Here is a 17,302-nt window from a genome sequence, read left to right on the forward strand (position 1 = left end):
TCTCCAGCCCCATCCTTTTGGGGTTTTACGGCGGCTTCATTACACAGACATGACTGATCAATTCCGGGCCACTGGCAACCGATTCATCCTCCAGCCCCTCCCCACTCCCCAGAGGCCTGGGGGCTGGGAGGGAAAGTTCCTACCTCTAACACTTGGTAGGTTCTCCTTAGGTGGGGTCCAAAGTCACCTCATCAACATAGGAAACATCTTTCTTGCTCTCTGTACTTAGGAAGTTCCAAGGGTTTTTGGAGCTCTGTGCTGGAAATGGAGAGAGACCAAGGATATGCTTCTTGTGATAAATCGCAGGGTGGCACACCCCTTGCCAAGGGGCTGGGGGCATGGAACAGAGTGGAAGGCGCAGGGAAGCCTGATGCTCTCGAGAAGTGCCCTGTAGTCCACCCAGGCACGGAGCCTGCCTTGTGCTAGGGCTCCAGCCATGGGGTGCGGTATGGGTGGGGGCGGGAGTCCCAGGGAAAGCTCCTGAGGGTCCTCTGAAGTCTCGTAGCCCTGGGGTAGCGGGGGCGCTGGCACTGAGGCTTCTCAGTGCGTTGTCCTGCCAGCCAGCCAGCCAGACCAGGCCAGCTTCAGAGGGATTACACAAGTGTTTCCCTGTGTCAGAGAACCAGGAAGTTGATGCCCAAAGCAGTTCTTGATTCTGGGCTTTGCCGAGGCACTTGAACCAGGATGTATTCGACCTTTGATGTCAAGCCTTTGGGAGGGAGACAGGAGAGCCTTGTTTTTAATTCCTGCATTGAACACACATTGATTTACCTGCTATGTGCCAAGCACTGGTAAGAGTGGGGATCCTCAGAGAGCTTACATTCTGGCAGGGGAGGCAAAATACAACCAAATAGTATATACTGTGATACATGTTTCAATAAAAGTATGAATCAAGTGTTCTGAGTATACAGTGCACAGGAAGTACGGCTGTTTCTGTTGGGAGAAATCAGGGAATACTTCCCAGAGGAGGTGACATTGCCTCTAAGCCGTAGTGTATGAGTCGAAGGTTGTTGGTCAAGGAAATAAGGAGTGTCCCAGGACGTCATCTATTTATTTATTTAACAAATATGTTTTGAATGTAGACCATGTGCCAAGCCCAGGAATGCTGGGGACTTACAGTCAAGTCCCAGTACAGTCCTACTTGACTTGATACAGTCCAGTAGGAGCAGCACTTTGAATAAACCCCCGGTTTCTGAGGGCAAAGCCCTGGGTGTCATGAGAGACAACACAGATGCTGGATGACTGGTTATTTCCTCAAGAGAGTACGAGTGGGCCTGGGGAACTGGGGTCCAGTCCCAGGTCCCCGGACTCGCCACCCACACATGCTTTCTCTAGCCATGATGTACCTGCTCAACCATGTTCAGTCGCCGGGTCCACCCATGGGTGCTACCAGCCTCCCTGCTGCTATTCCCCAGGCCTTTCCTCCCACTGGGAAAGCAGTTCAGGGGGCAAATATGACGCATACTTTTATTAAAATGATATGAAATCAGTTCTAAAAGTCTGTGTCTCTGGGAGAAACTTGCAGACACCAAGGCACCTGGCCTCCCCTTTCCACCGCTCCATCGCCCCGTGGCCGGGGCTGGACCGAGACACCGGGAGCCCGAGCCGTGGGGCAGCCCGCCATCCCCCCTGTGACAGTGGGCCGGTGGGAGGTGCCGTCCCAGTCTCAGTCCCGGGCATCACGAACAGAGCTGTGGAGTTCTACACTCAGCACAAATACTCCTAGAACAAGCTGCCAGCCCTTGTGACGTAGTGTCTTGGAAATTCACAGATTATGAAACGGAGGTTGTCCTATACTCCATCCGCAATCAGTGGCAACATAGAAATAACTTAAACACGTCAAGGAAGATGAACACACGTATTATGTGGAGCTGTACAGTCCAGACCATCTCATGCTGTATGTGCCCCTACCATTCATTGGATATCACGGCAAAGGCCCCGAGGATGACACCGTGTCTGTATTAACCTAGGATTATGGAGGGCATGCTGAACAGTGAGAAAAGCTATGATTCAGCCCAGTTTCACTGCTGCTGCCTGTCTGAGGCTTCCTGGCATTGGAAGAAACCAGTACATTGATACGATGAATCAGTGTAGATCATCAAAACATTTTTTCAGCAGGAAAACTGCCTGTCACTTTTTACCAGTAAAGCTGGTGGTAAAGAATCCGCCTGCAATGAGGGAGACCTGGATTCGATCCCTGGGTTGGGAAGATCCCCTGGAGAAGGAAAGACCTGGATTCGATCCCTGGGTTGGGAAGATCCCCTGGAGAAGGAAAAGGCTACCCAGTCCAGTATTCTGGCCTGGAGAATTCCATGGACTATAGAGTCCCTGAGGTCACAGATTCGGACACGACTGAGCAACTTTCTGGAGAAGGAAATGGCAACCCACTCCAGTACCTTTGCCCGGAAAATCCCATGGACTGGAGTGACTTTCACTTTTCAATTGCCATCGAGGCATAGTGGGTGGTGAAGGCTGGCTGTATCACGGAAGATGACATAAAGATGTGCACTTTGCCTGAGAAATGCACTATTGATAAGATCATTGGTGCAGGCCCTCAGCTCTCTGGATCACTAGATTACAGTGTGGTACATAGCTTATATGGGGCTTCCCAGATGGTGCTGATGGTAAAGAACCTGCCTGCCAGTGCAGGAGACCTAAGAGATGTAGGTTTGATCCCTGGGTCAGGAAGATCCCCTGGAGGAGGGCGTGGCCACCCACTCCATTATTCTTGCCTGGAGAATCCCATGGATAGAAGAGCTTGGCGGGCTATGGTCCACAGGGTCGCACAGAGTTGGACACAACTGAGGCAACTTGGCATGCGTGCACATTGTTTATGTAACAGAGCGTTTATTTATCTGGATGCACCAGTATCTGGTGACAGCAGTTTAGCAGTTCCTCCTCTTGGCCACGTTGTAATGAATCAGTGCAAGGTGATTATTTTGAAACGCTCTAAGGTATTCGTTTCAATAGATGAGCATACTAATGAGAGCTTACAAATGTCCTTGAGATAGACCTGTCCTGGTTTAAAATGTGTGAAGTACTGCAGATTGGAAGTTGCCCATAAGAAAGGCCCCCTGGTGATTCAGTGGTAAAGAATCCACCTGCCAATGTGGGAGACACGGGCTTGATCCTTGATCCAGGAAGATCCCACATGCAGTGAGGCAACTAAGCCAGGGCACCACAACTACTGAGCCTGTGCTCTGGAGCCTGGGAGCCACAACCGCTGCAGCTCCCGTGCTCTGGAGCCCGTGCTCCACAACAAGAGGAGCCCCGGCAACGAGAAGCAGTCCAGCTAGAGAGTCCCTGCCGCTTGCCGCAACTAGAGAAAAGTTAGCGCAGCAGTGAAGACCCAGCATGGCCATAAATAAATCAATAAAAATTATTTTTTTAAAAAAAGAAGGGACAAGTAATACATTTGGATCAACTTCATTCATCGTGGAGGAATGTCCGATTCCTAAACAGATTCAAGTAACTCATGTATTTAGTATGAGAAGAAAACTTTTGTACATCCTCCACACGCTTCAGAATTGGAGCTGTCTATACCAGAGTCTGCATGTAACCAGACCTCTCGGGAGAGCCGGGCCCCGTCCAGGGTGAGAAAAGGAAGGGAGACAAATCTGACCCCCAAGCCCTGGTGAATGATGCAGACTTTTGTGGAAGACTTTCTTTAGAAGGTGGAGGAGGGAAGTTACATAGCCCACAATAGAGCAACGTCTTCTGAATATCTTAGACTATTTCCCCCACTTTCTTTTCCATTGGGAACTTCCAAGTCTGTCTGCTTTCTGTTCTCCTCGAGCCTGCCCAGCCCACTACATCCTGGGCTTCTACTTTGAGTCTCGGTTTCTCCCTCTGGAGCAGCAGGTCTCAGATGGGGGTGGTTTTGCCCTCCCCTCTCCACTGGGTCATGGGCAGGGACTGGAGACATTTTTAGCAGACACAGCTTGGAGGAGGCTACTAGCACCCAGTAGGCAGAGGCCTGGGATGCTGCTAAATGATTCCAGTTGTACAGGAAAGCCCCCCACCCCATTTCACCACCCGCACAACAAAGAATCATCTAGACCCAAATGTGAACAGTGCAGTTTGAGAAACCCAAACTAAACCCCACTTAGCCAGCACTCTCAAGTGCCAGGGCGGGGTGGGGCAGGGGGAGAGGTGGGGGGAGGGGGGCAGGAAGCCCCAGAGCAGGGCCTGGAGTTTGCTGGATGCCTGTCTCATCCTCAGAATTTCAACAGTGAGCAGGTGTTTCCAAGTCTGAGTATTTGGGAGGAGAGTGACTCCCCTCTTCTGTTGGGGAGACGTGTCAACGTTGGAATTTTCTGACAAACTGAATCAGGGCTGTGTCTAGAGCAGAACCACCACAAAAATACAGAAGGAGCCAAGAGCCCCTCGTGGGTGCCAAGCAGCCCCCATGGCAGCCAGCCTGGAGTGGGGTTTGCTCAGTGGGGTTTGCTCCGGGGCCAGCTGGGTTGGGCTGCAGTGTTTGCCTTGGACAGGCCCGGCTGCATGCTTCAGCACAACTGGAGCAGCACCTAGCCTTCTATCAATAAAACCTGGGCCCTGCTCCAGCCTCACTCGCCTTTTCTAAAAAGCCTGTTTGTGCTGATTTCCGCCTTGGCTCGATTTTCTGTTGCATACCAGGATGGAGCTTTGCGTTCACCTTGGCCTCGTCACCTGGTCTGAGCTATCCAAATGTTCGAGTGCCATTTTCGGGCGGGGGGCGGGGGGAGGGGATTTTCAGGGGGTGGGGAGGGCCCTGATCAGAGCTCTGCCAGTTTGGAGACACATGACTGTTAGGAGGTCTTGGCCTGGTGGCATTTCTCCGCTCTGCTGTTGAAGGAAAAGAAAAATCATTGATCTTCCTCCATCCAGAAGGAACCACTGTTCGTTAACATTTTTACATTTTCTTCCTGTACGTTCATACATTTTTCAAAACACAGTTGAGATCATCCTGTCGATAAGTGTTTGGCCTCAACCTTTGAAAAGCAGTAATCCCAGGTTCAGGCTGTCTTCTCTCTGCCATGCCAGACAGAGGTGGGGAGGAGGGAAGACGGGGCGGGTGTTTAGGGGGTGGGAACGGGCTTAGAGTCCCAGCTGCACTCAGAAGGCTTGTGGGTTGTGCACGTCTCTCCCAGGTGGAGAAACAGAGGAGGCGCGGCTGCGAGCTTCCCATGCCTTTGTCAGTCTCTCCTTGGAGATCACCAAGGTCTGGGATGACTGACTTTTCTCTTGGGCACCCTTTGCTGACCAAGCAAATCCCTTCAAGTCCGCCCAGATCCCCTCTTCAGTTTAAGGCTGTTTCCTAGAGGGCATGGTTGCCATCAGCTGAAGACCACAATACCTTGCCAGAACTGCTGCAGTTCCCTTGTTTGGGGGCATGCCCCGAAGACTTTACCCTTCCGGTGGTGCGAAAGTTGCTCTTACCCCGTCCCCCTGTGATGAAAGAATCCCAGGGGCTCCCCAGTGCCCTCCGGACGAAGTGAGACCTCTGCTGGTTTGGCTTGGTCCTTTCCATGCCTACCCGAGAGCGGAAGCCCTTGCCCACAGCTGTGGATTCTTACCAGGACCTGCTGCTGCCCAGAGGGACGTGGCAGCTCTGTGCTCGGCCTTTGGTGCCCCTTTCCTTGGCACGTGGAAGGCACAGGCGACAAGACAAAAACAGCAGCACTCTCCCTCCCGCTCAACTCTCTTGCGGCCAGCGATGGGATCTCCTGTCCATCGGGCCCAGATTCCCCCGCTCCTGGTGGCACCCCAGAACCCAGGAGCAGGATTCAGAAACGAGGCTCTCCGTCCCAGTCTGCGAGTCCAGCCCGTCCCGCTGCAGTCCCCAAACCTCCCCCAGGCGAGTCCAGCCCGTCCCGCTGCAGTCCCCAAACCTCCCCCAGGCGCTTCCCACAGCGAGGACTCTGGCCATATCAATAATCCACCTGTGCTACTCTTTACTTAATATTCCTCTTCAAATAGATTTCTTTTATTAAACTTAAACTTATGTTACAGGGAAAAGTTTCAGTCCTTGAATCACCATTCATGTACTTAGGATTTTTTTTTCCTGATACACATAATTAATATTTAATCTCTAAAATTAAAAAAGCAGCATGCCTAAGGACTGTCTCAGATTCCTTCCACATGTAATGATAGAGCCAGGCATTGCTTTAAAGTCCTCTCCGCTGCCCTCAGTGGGCAGCAGAGACTGCTCTCCCCAAATACCAGCGCACTGGGTCCAGCCACTGCCTCCTGGGCACTGTGATCAGTGGAGAGAACTGTAGGGGTACCAGGAAGGAAATTCCAGCCACTGGCACTAAGACCCATGTGGTTTTCCAAAGGAGGCGTGGACCTGCGTGTACTGACAAGGGATGGTGCCAACAGAGACAAGTCACTCAGTGGTACATAAAGACAATCAATTTGTACCTTGTACATGTGTGTGTGTGTGTGTAAATGTGTGTGAGAGTGAGGGCCTGCAGGGCACCCAGCCAACTGCTGGAAGATATTTCACCTTGGGAGGGGTGGGGGGTGACCAGGGTAGAGTGAGAGAACCCTTGACTTTTGCCCTTTGCTTCGGGGCTATTTGAATAACCCGATGCTGTCCAGATGGTTCTAGTGTAATATTTCTAAAAGGTAATACCTGTTTTCTTAAAAGAAGGACTCTTGGCCTGGATGACAGGAGAGCCCGGTTCTAATTCAGACTGTGCAGATGACATTGTGGACGTGTGACGGGCACAGGACTCTTAGCTTCCCTGAGCCTCAGGTTTCTCCTCTGAGCGATGGTGGTTCTGTGGCTTGGTATCACCAGGTAACATTCCAGGGCCGTCCCTGTGCCTTCAACAGCCTTACTGGATTTTTTTTTTATCATGTCGCCCTGTGATGGAAGCCCCGGGCAGCTTCCTATTACCCTCAAAGTCAGCCTGAATCTGGATTAGCACACAAAACCCTTCACTGTCTGGCTCTGCCTACTCTCCACAATACCAGAAAGATGCATTCTTCTCCTGGACATAAACCCAGGACACTATGGTTTTGTGGTTTGCTGGGCACTCTCGCTACAAGACACGATTATCCCCTTCTTTGCGGCCTCTTATTGCTCTGCTCTGTTGATAAAAGGACTCGAGACCGTGTCCGCCTTCACCAAGGGGCGGGGGCTGGCCGGCTGGCCTTTCAGCCCTCCCGGTCGGGCCGCCCAGACTTTCTCCGCGTGTCCCCCGCCCCGCCGCCCCTGGCAGCCCCCCGCGGTCCTCCCCTCGCAGGACGCCCGCTGCAATCGCCTCCCACGGCCCCCCGCAGGCACGGAGCGGTGACCCAGCTGGTCTGGAGAGCCGGGTTTCCTGCCTCCCGGCCCTGTCCTGTCTCCGCGGCCGCACCTCCGTTGCCCTGCCCTGCCCCTGCCGAGGGCTCGCTTCTCCGAACCCTTCAGGAGGATGCCCCAGCCCCCAGCGCCGCGCCACACGCCGAACCCAGAGCCGCCACACGGGGGAGCCCCGGAGCCGGAAGGGAAGACCCGCGGGGACCGGGTCTGCCTCTGCAGAGGCTGGGGCTTCCTTAGGAGCACTCCCGATAGATGCGTGCGCGCCTCTCCAGGGATTCTGGCCCTGGGTCTCCTGTGAAACGCTCTAAAGGTTTATCAGGCTGAATTGTGATACCCACGTTAGCTAACATTTGTTGAGGCACACCATGTGCTCTGTCTGCTTCTTTTATCAATTATTGAGAAAGGGGTGTTGAAATCTCCAACTCTAATTGTAGATTTGGCCACTTCTCCTTCCAATTCTATCTTGTACTTTGAAGCTCCATCATTCAGTACGTAAACACTTAACATTATTACAGTCTCTGGATTAATTGACCTTTTTCATTATGAAATAAACTTCTTTATCTTTGGCAATATTCTTTGTTCTGAAATCGACTTTGTCTGATGTTGATATAGCCACTGCGGCGTTCTTTTGATTACCATTAGCATGTTATTTCTTTATCCATCCTTTTATTTTAGACTATTTGTGTCTTTATATGTAAAGGTCATGTCTTACAGAAAGCAAGTAGTCAGATCTTGTTTTTCTTAATCCAATTGGATCATCTCTGCTCTTTGAGTTATTTAGTTCATTTGCATTTAATGTGGTTATTGATATAATTAGATTTGAAATCTATCATCTTGCTGTTTGTTTTCTATTCGCCCTATTTGTTCTTTGTTTCCTTTTCTTCCTTCTTTTGGATCAATCGAATACATTTTACACTTCTATCTCATTTGTTGCCAGCCCATCCACAGCTGCCAAAGGAAAGGGCCAGTCCCCAGCCACCCCCCACCACAGATTTCCCTCCATGCTCTAGAAACCAGAAGTGCTGGCCGAAGTTGTCAGTGATCCCACTCCACTCAGCAGCTGCCTCTAACAGGAGCCGCCCTAAGGCCTGTCTGACGGCCCAGGGGAGCTCAGTTCTGATCAGACAGTGGGAATGGCTTCCCAACCAGGAGGCTCTTGATATCCTGGCGCCAAGCAGAGCCAGAGCTCCAGCCCTTACTTCTCTAGAAATGCTTAAGCGCTGGAGATGTATCTCTGTGCCCCTCACAGCCCCACCCACTCCTCCCAACCTAGAACCAGTCTGTGCCTGAGATGACCTCTGGCTGAGCCAGCTTGTCCTGAGGCCCTAAGGAGGCAACAAGCCTCTCTCTCTCTACATGCAGCAGTACAAGAGTTGTTCACACATCTCACATCCGTGACCACATTGCCCTGGCTCCTGAAGGATTGAAGAGATCACGTGAGGGATGGGATTGTTGGTCAGAAACATCTTTTATGCTTCTCTAGTTCCCCTAAAGGAGGGCAGCTAGAAGGCCAACTCCCCAGGCCTGCCTCAGACCCAGCAACAGCCCTCCAGGGCCTCTGCGTCTTAGTCTGGGCTGATCTAACTGCCTTCTGTGTGTGTGTCAGGGCCCTAGCAAAGCTGGCAGCCTGACAGCCCAGGAAGCGAAGCGTGGAGAGGGCTAGGAGCCCCGGAAAACTGCCTCTGCTGTGAGTCAGCCTCCACGGTGTTCAGCTGCATACCTCTCACAACAGGAAGTCATCGGGGGAAGCTGAGCTCAGTGGTGCACTCACAGTCTAATGCTGTCAGATGCTGCTCTCAGGACACGGGGTGGCAGTAAGGTTTACCCCAGAGAGGGCATCTGAGAAAGGCTGCTTCCAAGAGGCGCTGGGAAGGTGCGGCGGAGACACAAGAGGACTCTGATGGCAGAGGAGACCGAGAGCAAGGCCACGAGTGGGGAGGGCGGCTGCCGGTGACGTGAGGCGAACGTGTGTGCCTGTAAGGAGGGCTGCCTGAGTGTGGCTGGAGGTGGGCACGGCCTGTAGGCTGGGCACGTGCTATAAAGGGCCTTGAAAGATCTGCTCTGGAGTTGAGGATATTGTTGTAGGCACTGAGGCGTCACTGGCGGCAGGACAGCTATGGTGGAAAATCGTCAGACACGGAGGCTCTGGGTTTGAAATCTGATCCCACTATTTATTTGCTCTTTGGTTTGGGGCAAATCAGCCATCCTGAGTCTCATTTTACTCATCTGTAAAATATGTTCTTACAGGGTTGTGACAATATACAGCCTTGATGTACTCCTTCCCAACTCTGAACCGGTCCATTGTCCCATGTCTGGGGGATTAAGTGCAAGAATGAAGTATATGGAAGAAAAAAAAAAAGAATGAAGTATATGAGAGCTCGGTAGCTCCAATATGACATCTTATTTCATGTTGTTCAGACTAGCTGTTAGGAGAAAGCAGGGACTATGTGTTCTTCAGAACACCCAGTCTAGTGCCTGCCACGTAGAAAGTGCTCTGTAATTATTTGTTGAATAAATGAATAAGCTTGATACTAAGTCTTGATCCTCAGTACTTATGCAATAATTATTAGTTGACATCTGAATGGGAAGATTTTTTGATGAAATAGCCCTGATCAGATCTCGGTCTAGACGGGTAACTTTGGCAACAAGACAGTGGGGAATTCGGAGGAGTCAGGATGGGAACGAAGAACATTATTGGAAGGCTTTGCAATAATCTGTGTTAATGGCATCCATCAAGATAGGAAATTCTAAAGGAGGGGGAGCAGAGGGAGGTTGAGGCCCCGAATAATCAGCTCCGTTTGGACCTGTTAAGAGTGAGGCCGTGGTGGGGAGGGCTGGGTACCTGGTGAAGCATTCATCTGGAGGACCTGGGGGAGAGGGCATCATGAGACAAGTCAAGTGTGGTTGATGCCATTGGCCTAGACTCAGCTCCCAGGGACAATGTGAAGGCGGAGCGAGTGGAAGAAACAGTCAGTGAACTGTGGAAAACCCCAGTGAGCCAAAGGAAAGACAGGGTCATAGGCAGACTGAGAAAGCAGCTCCTGACTTGTCTGGGACAGACTCCAGTGTCAGGCAGGGTGACTGTTTGAGAGCGGTCGGGGATAGGTTCTGCATGCTCTGTGTGTGTGCATTCACGGGTCTGGGTCTGGAGTCAGACCAGCTGGGCTGATTTGGCTCCACCGGAACTAGCATGTCTGACTGTGTGCAGATTACTTGACCTGCCAGAACCTCCTCTTCCACTCTGTAAAGTAGAGATATTGAAGCCGCCTCCCCCGTTTGCTGTAGGGATTAAATGAAATGAAGCACATAAAGTCACTAGGAAGACAGCGTCCACACAAGGCAGCTAATGATCACTCCAGTGGTTTCGGGGGTGGGTTGGCACCTCACCTGGTTTTCGGCCTCTGAATGTGTTTGTCGCTCATGAGGCCCCAAACCTGATCTCTGGACCCCTCCATGGATCCTGGATGAGGACATCTGAGGTCCAAAGTTGCTGAAGCTCCCCCAGCAAGCTAGAGCTGGAGCTGGGCCTGGAATATCAGCCCCCTGGCTTCCATTTCTGTACCACAGCTTTCCTGGAACACAGACCCACAGGGTGGATTTGACAAGGGATCTGGCCACGTGTCAGGATGGCATTTGAGAGAGGAAGAAAGTTTCAAATGATGTATTTCATCATCTGACGCTCTGAGACAGGGAAGTCACCCATCCACCACTTCAGTGGGGCTTTCTGAATCCACCCCACTCCCACCCCCCCAACAGCGATGCCATCATTGCTCTGGGGCTCTGGATGCTGCAGCTTCAGGTCCAGACTCCTCTTCCTGGGACCAGGGACAAGAACAGCCAGTTCCTACCCTTCGCGCATTCACTTCCAGAAGCATGAAGTGCTGTTGCCTAAGCTCTTCCTGCTGCCTTCTCCCCTCCCCCTGGCCACGTTATCACCACTGTTGATTATTCATGGGGAAGAGGTATAGACAGGGTCACTGGATGCTGAAAGGAATCCGGTCTTCCTCCCTTTGGGACTATGGAGCTTCAGTCTGGATTCTTCCTCCTGGAGGCTGGCCAACTTGTATCACATGTGATCTTTGCCAGCTTCAGAAGAGTCCCAGGGTCCTCGCCAGCACCATCTCTGCTTTGCTTGGCTTCCTTCCAAGCCTGGACTCATTGACAGGTGGCGTAGGGTGGACAGACGGACACAAACTAGGCTTTGAAAATATCTCATGAGCTATGATGGAACATATTCCTTCTCTCAGTTTCCTCATCTGTGAAATGGGAGTAAAACCTGCTATCAGGGTTGCAGAGCAACCCAAGTGATGAGGTGAAGGGACTTTGAAAAGCCCTATTCAGATGTCACTTTTCATAATATTTGAACTGGCAGGGAGCCGCACCCTAAAAGAACACAGTGTCACTCAGGCCTTTTCCTAAGTGGATCTGGCATCTCGTGTGCCGCTCACAAGCAGAGACTCACGCCGACTCCTGGGCTACTTTGGCCTGTTGTCCGCTGTATTTTAAGATTGTACGTTGTGAATGTGTAGCGCTGCACTTACTCTGCAGAGGTCAGTGTGTACTCCAAGGACACAATGTGGCCCGAGAATCTGGGGCCTGTTTTTCCCTTAAATATTGAATTCCCACTGAGCAAGGAGGTTCCTTTTATAAGGAAACGTGTGTTCTTTCACTGGCCAGACAAAGCAGGCAGGCTCTTGCTGGTGCCCAGGGGTCATGCAAAGCCCCTCCCTGCAGGATTCATCATCCTGACATTGGCCTTCGAGGTCCTGGTGAGGCCAAAACCAGCTTCCTTTCCCTGGACCATAGTCTCTGGGGTAAACCACCCCCACCCAGCAAAGTGAACGTGAAAGTCGCTCAGTTGTGTCCGACTGTTTGTGACCGCAGGGACTATACCATCCGTGGAATTCTCCAGGCCAGAATACTGGAGTGGGTGGCCTTTCCCTTCTCCAGGGGATCTTCCCAACCCAGGGATCCAACCCAGGTCTCCTGCATTGCAAGTGGATTCTTTACCAGCTGAGCCACCAGGGAAGCCCAAGAATACTGGACTGGGTAGCATATCCCTTCTCCAGCGGATCTTCCCAACCCAAGAATCGAATCGGGGTCTCCTGCATTGCAGGCAACTGAGTTATGAGGGAAGCCTTGCCCAACAAAACAGTCTTTGAAATACTCATTTGAAGATTGCTCCAAATCCTACTTTCAACCCCACTAACGTGAGTTCTTCCCTGAAAACACCCGGTAGCTCAGCCCAGCCCCCCTCCCCACCTGGTTACTTCCATTTGCTATCTCCTGGCCAGGGAGGCAGCTACTGGTCATGACCATCCCTGGAGCTGGGCAGGTCAGTGGGCCGCGGTGCGGGCTCTCAGCTAGCTCATGTTCGTGCCTGCCAGGCACTCGCGGGCTTCTAGAAAAAAGACTGTGTGGGAGGATGGAGCCAAATTGGGCTGCAGTTGAAACCATCCTGAGCACTGACGGATTTGACTAAGACGGGGGAGGAAGAGGGCCCCTCGCAAAAGTAGCCAGAGCTTAAAATGGAGCTGGCAGCTTGCAGTCTGGGGGCTGAGTCTAGCCCCTTACCCAGCTTGTGCCCCAAGACTGGATGGTTTTGGGGACTACAGGAGACACAGACTTGGAGAAAGTCCTGATAACCCCTCTCAGCCACTCTCTGGGCGTTTCCAGGGTCCTCGGGCCATCAGACTCCACGAGCATGGTGCTCCTGGCATTGCTCGGCTCTGAAGGCTTGTTTGCTGTTCCGGAGACTCCGAGCCCCTCTCTGCTGAGAGACGGCAGCAGCACACACATCAGTCCCATCTCTTCTGAGAGATGGCATCACACCAAGAGCACAGGCCCTAGGACTGCAAGGACCCGGGTCTGAGTCCCAGCACACTGGTCCTACCAACGTGACTCTGAGCTTCAGTTTCCTCACCCGTAAAAAGGGAATAGTAATCTCTATCCCGAGGCTGTTGGGAAATGACAGACTGCATGTACATCACCAGGCACACAGAGTAACTACTGTAGATGAAGGATTTGAAGGATTCAGCCCCAGTGGAGGAAGGTGTCCCTTCATCCGGTTCTAATGGAGAAATGTAACTGAGCTGTCCTTGATGAGATGACAACATCTGGCAAAGACCCCTCTTTGCCAGACCCGCCGCCCCTCCCCGCCCGGAATTAAACGCATTAATAAACTGGGTGGTGTCTGCAGGCGCCTTTAGAAACCTGAGGCTTCCTGGGGGCAAGTTCCTGGGCTGGGTGGAAGGGCTGCTTACTCTGCAGATTGCTGTAACTTTGCATCTGATTTGCATACGCTTGGAGGTGGGGGAGCCCTGCAGTTTCTTCTGGCATTTCCGAGTTAAAATATTGCTGCTTCTCCAGGCAGACCAGATATTGATTTTCTTCTTCTGCAGTCACTTCTCTAACCACTCCGAGGGGCCTGACTCCTTCACCCAGGGAATGGGGAATGAGAGGGTAGGGGAGGCAGAGGACGGGGGAAGGGAGGCGCGACGGTGTGGGCCTTCGAGCTCCTGCCGTCCTGGGGGAGGAGAAGGAGCTCCGACCAGGAGGATGGAGACAGCAGAGAGGGCATTTTCTCCCTCGGGTCCGTCCCAGTGCATTCCCGCCCGGCGTCCCTGCTCTGACTCTAGGGATGCCCCGGGTCCACTTGCCAGTGTGGTCCAGCGGCAGGGTGGGGACGCGCAGGCCTGGGGCGGGAGGACCCAGAGGGGCGTGGCGACCGCCAGGGCCTGGAGGAACCTTGCGAGAGGAAGTGGCTTCCGAACCCCTCTGGCAGTGGAGGGGCAGGAGCGGCGCGGAGGCGGGGGCAGTGCCGAGAAGGCCTCCGCGCGGGGTGGAGCGGGGCGCCGGCGCGGAGGGCGCGAAGGCGCAGATGCCCAGTGAGTTGCAGAGCGAGGTGCGCCGCGCGGCGTCCGGGTCTGAGCGCCTCCGGGGGACAGGTTACCCCGCCGCCTGAGCCCCTCGGGCCCCAGTGGGAAAGGCGAGGCGGCCGGCGCCGGGTCCGCCCGGCCGGGTAACGGACTCGCTCCCCGGCGGGGCTAGAAGCTCGCGCCGCGGCCGCCTGGGGAAGGGTCCCCGCCTCCCTGCGCCGCACCCGAGCCCCCAGCAGATGCGCGCTCTGCCTCCCGCCGGGGCTCCGGGCTAGATGACGGTGGACAGCAGCATGAGCAGTGGGTACTGTAGCCTGGAGGAGGAACTGGAGGACTGCTTCTTCACCGCCAAGACCACCTTCTTCAGGAATGTGCAGAGCAAACGTCCTTCGAAGGTAAATGTAATGATATAAGAGCCTTTCATTGCGGGGAAGCAAGCTCTGTGGTCTAGAAGGGAAACCTGGCTCCTGGCAGACAGGCTGTCAACGTCTTACCAGAGTGGGTGGGCAGTTGCCCTGAGGGCCCTCTTGAACTTGTTGACTGAGCGGACCCTGGGTTGGATCTGGAGCCCTTTGGGGACCACAGGCAAAACTGGTCTTTTTTCTTTTTCTTTTTTTTAATGTTCTTTTTAGCATTTCCTGTCCCCGGACCTTTTTCAAAATGGCTCTCTAGGATTTGGGGACAGCACTCACCTGTGCCTGGGAGGGTGACCTTCCCCAAAATCTGAGCTCTGAAGCTCCAGGTGGCAAGTGGATGGCTCCCTGTCCCTCATTAAGGATAACATTGCTAGGTTGAGACTTCCGTATTGCAGATGGCCAGAAACCATCTTAAAACACAGCCCAGCAACTTTGCAGAAGTCCAGGATGTTTTTAGAAGCAAACTAAAACTTCTCTCCTAGATCACTGTGCTGCTACCATTTTGACTTCCTGAGCTAGCTAGGGGTAACCTAGAGGGGTTTGCGTGTGTCCCCTAATGCGGCTGTGTATGCTAGACACCCAGCTCACCTGAGTCCCCTGGCCGCACTCTCCCAGTTGCAGCCATGTGTCTGCTACATGGCAGTGGCGGCAGAGCTCTGTTTGTTTATTTGTTTTGTTATTTAGATGAGAGGGCTCCAAGCCAGGTCCTTGCCTAAATGGGCCTGTTTGTAGACAGAAGTGAGCAGTTACATTTTACAGGTGTATGCAGGCTCATAATTAATTCAGCAGTCCTACATCGAGTCAAATTAGCTAAAAACTTCCCCAGGCCTGACTCTGGGGCCTCCGTAGTTAATAATTCATCTTGCCTGTAGGCCCCACATTTGCTGGGTTCTGCCCATCAAACAAATGCACTGTAAGAGGATGCCCAAGAATCAGCAGAGAAGTTTTGATTTTAGTGTTCAAAGAATCAACTAGAACTGGCCTGTGCTGGGGTGCCCTTTGAGAAACTGGGGCAGGAGGTAAGGAGGGCTCATGTGGAAAACATGGCTGCTAAGGGAGGGTGTCCAGCTCTCTCCTGGGGTTCCTGCCTCAACGTGTATACCCCTTTCTACCCTCACCCCCACCCATATACATATTTAAGGGCACTCCAGCTGTCTAGGGTCTTTATTTAGGCCAGTGGATCTCAGCCTTAGCTACACACTGGAACTGCCTACTGAGCTTTAGAAAATATGGGTTCTTGGTCCCACAGCATGGGAGTCTGTGATTTCGTTGGTCTGGGGTGAAGCTTGGGCATCAAGATTTTGAAAAGCTCGCCTGTTACTTCTGAGATGCAACTGAGGTTAAGAACCATTGCCCTAGAGAGTTTTGCTGCTGCCGGGTAGGAAATGGTTCCTGTTTTTAGAACAAAGTTTAGCTGCTGCACTTGCTACCAGCCAGGCGTAAGCCCTTGGCCCTAGAGGGTGGGCTTTTTGTGCCATTGGGTAGAGGAAGGGGCGCTGCAGAGCCACATGGCAAAAAAGTTATCTGTCTCTGGTGATTCTTGGGAGAAATAGAGATATTTTACAATAAAATATGCAGGGGCTTTCCTGGTGGCTCAGATGGTAAAGAATCTGCCTACAATGCCGGAGACCAAGGTTTGATCTCTGGGTTGGAAAGACCCTCTGGAGAAGGAAATGGCAACCCACTCCAGTATTCTTGCCTGGAGAATTCCTTGGACAGAGGAGCCTGGCGGGCTACAGTCCATGGGGCCACAAAGAGTCGGATGTGACTGAGCGACGAACACTTTCACTTTTTTTTCATGCTGGCATGGGGAGGCAACTTGTTTTTTTGCCCAAATAGCCTTCTCTCTCATTCTCCCCCAAAACCCTTTCCAGGGATCACTCTTGAAAATACACCTTCGGCTTTGCACCCACGTCACCTCTCTCTTTGCAACCACAGTAACTCAAGCTTTGTCTGGTTCTTGAACCCATTGCATGGCATGAGGTCTCTGCACAGCCCCCTCCCTTGTTTTCCCAAGTCTGTAAGCCCTCGGAGGGCAGGAATCCCTTCTGAGAAATGGATTTTACTGAACCCCACACAGGGTGGTAAGGATAATGCCTCAAAGAGAAAGAGGTGGACATGGCCCCTCTTGTCCCTGGGCTCTGCCCAGCTACAGGGTGCGCAGAGTCTTAACTGAGATTCAGAACTGCTGTTGGAGACATCTTCATCAGCATCAGCCTTGCCATCTGTACAGCCCTCTCCATGGACGCAGGGGGCGCAGGGCCTCCTCTCATTGGGGAGCAGGCACTGGGTGGCCCCACCGGCTGTGCAGGGGTGCATGTGGCTGGCATACGAACCGGGATGCTTCATCCACATATCTCAGTCTCCTATCTTTCGTGCTTTTCCACCTTTAAAAAACACTTCGGATCTCTCTTCGCCTGGGAGCCACTTCTAGAAACAGTTTCCAAGAGATCGGCCTTATCCTGGCCCCATTCTGACTCCTATCATTGCTTTTTTCCCTACCCAGTCTGAGCTCCCAGGAGAATTTCTCCTTCCTGTCTCCAAGGAAAGGCATTTATGTGTTTCCCGGTCACCGAGAGACTGAGGCCCCACTGGGGAAGGGCCCGAGCCGGTGTCTATAAATAGCCTTGTCAGAGCAACCTGTATCTGCCAGTCGGTCGTGTGCCTGGCTGGAGCGGAGCCGCGGGGGGAAGCCTCCCGCTGTCCTGGAGCCT

At 52.7% G+C, this 17,302-nt stretch overlaps 1 protein-coding gene across 2 annotated transcripts in view; it reads left to right on the forward strand.

The window, feature by feature from the left end:
- Window positions 1–17,302, forward strand: part of RASSF5 (Ras association domain family member 5) — a 73,321-nt gene that overhangs the window by 28,051 nt on the left and 27,968 nt on the right. Inside the window, exon 1 of one of the 2 annotated variants that reach the window (XM_005216690.5) lies at window positions 14,111–14,567. The exons of the other annotated variant lie outside the window; for it this stretch is intronic. Within the exon in view, the coding sequence (XP_005216747.1) occupies window positions 14,448–14,567 (120 nt within the window). The 5' untranslated portion in view covers window positions 14,111–14,447. Of the gene's footprint in view, window positions 1–14,110; window positions 14,568–17,302 lie in introns of those variants that run through there. 2 annotated transcript variants of the gene reach the window in all.

Source organism: Bos taurus, chromosome 16 (genome assembly GCF_002263795.3).
Source record: "Bos taurus isolate L1 Dominette 01449 registration number 42190680 breed Hereford chromosome 16, ARS-UCD2.0, whole genome shotgun sequence".
Classification (NCBI taxonomy): domain Eukaryota; kingdom Metazoa; phylum Chordata; class Mammalia; order Artiodactyla; family Bovidae; genus Bos; species Bos taurus.